Below are 3,675 nucleotides of genomic sequence, written 5' to 3' on the forward strand. Positions count from 1 at the left end.
ATAAATTATTAAAAAATATTATCTTTGATACTTTGTTTTTGGATTATGATATTTTATTTTTGGAGACCATGTATGAATTAAAAATCTTGTTATAATGTTTGATTTAAGGTTATACCTTTTGGTTATTATGAGATTTTAAAATTTGAGTTCTAAAAATGTCACTTTAAATAGGTAGTTTCAATCCCATTTTAAAAAGTATAAAATTGCTATAATACTTAGGTAAAAATGACCGTTAAAAATCGCCATTTCAAACAAAAACGATGTCATTATATCCTGGTAAAAACGGCGGTTAGAAAATGTCGTTTTAAACGAAAAGGATGACATTAAAATCCGGTTAAAACGGCGGTTAGAAATGTTATTTTAAATAAAAAAGATGCTATTAAACACAGTTAAAAATGACGGTTAGAAACACCATTTTAAACGAAAAGGATACTATTAAATTCTCGTAAAAAATCGGAAAAAAATCGTCATAATAAACAGAATGGCGCCCAGAATTCTGACGTTTCTTGGAGGCGCCATTTTTTATAATAATGGCTTGTAACCGCTGTAATTTCTATAAAAGCGAGAACACCGAAAAAACCTAATTTAGCTCCACGTAAGATAGCCAAAGTACGATTGAGCAATCGACATGATATATTTGCTCACATTCCGGGCGAAGGTCATAATTCGCAGGAACATTCTATGGTCTTAATAAGAGGAGGTAGAGTGAAAGATTTCTGGGGCTAAGGTAACTCAAGTGGGAGAGCCGTGTTATGGGTGACCTTATTGCACGGTTCAGAGAGCACTTGTGTATGTGATGCAAGTGAACGTGTACGAAAAAGCTGTATCTAGGGTGAGTTCTTCGTTCCGTCGTCGACCCTATCTATGTTTCTACGATGGCCCAAGAACACGCTCATTCTTCAGCCGTAGAGAGACTTTTGAATTGCGAGGTACCATTACGAGCTCAATATATACGAGTGTTATTCCGTGATAAACCATCCAGTCAGAAACTAAAGAGACACAGCATTGCAAACTTTTAGTTTCTTTCTATGTGAAGAGGCAGTGAGGGAGAGTAAGTTTAGTTCTATAGTGGTCGATCGTGTGTGCTCGTCTGCCTACTTTTCCTCTTCGTTCTGCACTTTATCTTATTGATGGATGATTATGATGCGTTTTGGTTGTTTCAATCCAGGGAGACTATGTTGTTCAATTTTTTCTGTGATGTAAGCAACAACGGAACTGTATTACTAGAAGAACTAATTAGCAAATCTTTGTGCCTAAAGCAATCGAGACTCTACAGCGAAAATGCTATTGAAGAAGGGTTGGTGGTTGACGGAAATGGAGTGATCCTTGTGCCTAATGTCTCCAACTATGTCCTCTCTCAGGTTATCCTCTTCTTGGAGAAGAAACGCCATTTCCAGGAGGCCGTCGACGCAGGTGCCACCCACTACGAGGGCTGGCCCACCACCTTTTTCAACCAGAATAGCCACATTCTCTCTGATTTGCAACAGGTCAGCTCTCTTCCCATCTTCCCGCATTCGTGTTCTATTAGATTCAGTTAGAGGTTTAACTGTAATTAGTTTGTGGGTTAGAGTTTGTTGTTGAATTAGGCTCAGTGTAAGAATCTGTTGAAGCATGTGTGCCGCTGTAAGCTTATTCGGTTATTCCTTCAATGAGAAATTTTTTTTCCTTATTACTCTTAAATCTTAATACATATGAATTCACAGGCTGCGCAAGATCTTCAAATCCCAAGCTTGATGGAATCCATCGCAGCAAATCCAGAACATGGTGTTGGTAAAACCGTTGGAGAGAATTTAGGGAGGAATCAAGTGAGAGAACATAAGATAAAGACATCACGTCTAACTCAAAATCTTAACGTGTTAAGTTAATGTCTTTCTCATCTTATAAACTCCTCACTCTTCCATGCTTTCTTTGATGTGGAACTAACTTCAACATTTCTCACACTTGCAACACTAACACATGATTCAGTCAGATTGGCGATTCCGGCGATTCCGGTAGGGACCATCACAATAAATTTAAGACTCTGATGAAGTCCCCTCACTTTAGTCGGGTCTGCCTTTTTCTGTACCAGGGCGACGAGCGAGTGCGATTTCCCGAAGTCTCCCTAGCCACGATGGAAAGGTCTTGAAGATCGATAAGAGTGATGCCATAGATGAATCGTTATTTTTAAGACGCTGTGTTAGGTGTAGTATTTGGTGGACCGTGATCCCTATGACCATTGATAGCCATGTACTCTCATCAATTATTAACTTCTGTCATAATGCATGGGATTTCCAACAGATATATGGTTCCCGCTGGCTCATGGAGGGCCTTGCGGTTGTGGATCATTTTCGGGGATGAGTCATAGAATTTGTCAAGAGTAACATAGACATGCTCTCTGAATTGTATGAGGTTAGTTAGTTTCTTTTGTTCTTGTCATGTACCATCTCTTTCTTGTTTCTTGTTCTTGATATTACATGTTACATATATGGCACGGAATTCAGATATTAATTGGTTGAGATTAGAATAGAATAGATGGATGTGGATTTTACTACTCTAATGCCTATTTTAATATTTTTAAATCTAGAAATATGGATGATAATAGATAGCCACATGTATACAAATATAATTGCATCCCAGTGCGTGGACACAATGTAAAGACGTTTTTGAATCCATATAGGATTGTGTTAGGCCTATGATAACCCACATAAAACTTTGTTGCATCCCAATGCATGGCCATGATACAATGATGTCTTTAGATTCATGTAGGGTTGTGTTAAATTTGTGACTGCTAACATAAAACTTTCTCACATCTAAATGCATGGACATGACACGCAATAGCCTCTTTGATCGATGCAGCCAACTTTATTTAGTGGAAAAAGATTCTGTCAAGTAAGAATTTTTTTTTTTCATAAGACCCATGATTCTGATGCTTGTTTTATGGTATGTCACTTAATTAATTCATCTGAATGTACCTAGATTTTGAGCTCGGTTTATAACAAATTCTGAATTTTATCCATTGTAGCGTGTGTATCATGATGTATGTGGTTCTCATTGTTAGATTGAGCATCTGCTTCATACTTGTCTTCGACAGGAGCCAATTTCCTTTGCTAATGTACATGCTCCAAAATTTTTCTAATCTTTTAATTTTCTCCATGTTAATTTGCAAATTAACTAAATACTGTAACGGTAGTTGTTTAGGCTGCTGACTTTCTTAAAATACCGAGCTTGTTGATGCTTACAACTGAGGAGGTGACAAATCTAATGACGAGGCCCCTTAATAAGGCATCGGTGTTATCTGAAAAACTATCATTTTCACGAATTCTCTCATCCTTTTTCATTAAATTCACAGAGTAGGGTTGGCCATCAAGTAGGAAATTAATTTGCTGTTGTTAATCAAAGGACTACTTGATTTGTTTGTTCACCATTTTTATGTTTGATTTTTTTGGTGAACTTCAGTTTATTTTCTATTTGAAGGTTATAGTAACAACTAATTGTGAACCCATTTGGATATTGCTCTTGTTATGGAGCATTATTCTTCAAATGAATATGTATATATGTTTATGATTTTGATGGATCGTAGTTAATTTTTGCATGGTTAGTTATTTTCTGATTATAATATTTTCTTTTAAAAGTAAAATGGTGCTGGCCTCCACTCCACTCCCTTTTTCACTTTTATGGTCATTTACATGACATCAA

General features: G+C 36.7%; 1 protein-coding gene across 2 annotated transcripts; it reads left to right on the plus strand.

Moving 5' to 3' along the window:
* Nucleotides 971–2,532, plus strand: LOC110267631. Of its 2 annotated transcripts, XM_021113420.1 has the most exons (3): nt 971–1,051; nt 1,169–1,487; nt 1,704–2,532. In XM_021113420.1, exons 2-3 carry the CDS (start codon nt 1,176–1,178, stop codon nt 1,863–1,865), a joined length of 474 nt encoding a protein of 157 aa, XP_020969079.1. In that variant the 5' UTR covers nt 971–1,051; nt 1,169–1,175; the 3' UTR covers nt 1,866–2,532. The 2 variants fall into 2 exon arrangements, with proteins under 2 accessions (XP_020969079.1, XP_020969078.1); XM_021113419.1 differs by having other exon boundaries at nt 977–1,487.

The sequence above is a fragment of the Arachis ipaensis genome, chromosome B10 (assembly GCF_000816755.2).
Source record: "Arachis ipaensis cultivar K30076 chromosome B10, Araip1.1, whole genome shotgun sequence".
Taxonomy (NCBI): Eukaryota; Viridiplantae; Streptophyta; class Magnoliopsida; order Fabales; family Fabaceae; genus Arachis; species Arachis ipaensis.

What these genes read in the sequence shown, in the direction of transcription:
- LOC110267631 (XM_021113419.1), top strand. Translation starts at nt 1,131, where the DNA reads ATGGATGATTATGATGCGTTTTGGTTGTTTCAATCCAGGGAGACTATG. An exon ending in TTCTCTCTGATTTGCAACAG is followed by an intron (nt 1,488 to 1,703) that starts GTCAGCTCTCTT and finishes ATGAATTCACAG; the next exon opens with GCTGCGCAAGATCTTCAAAT.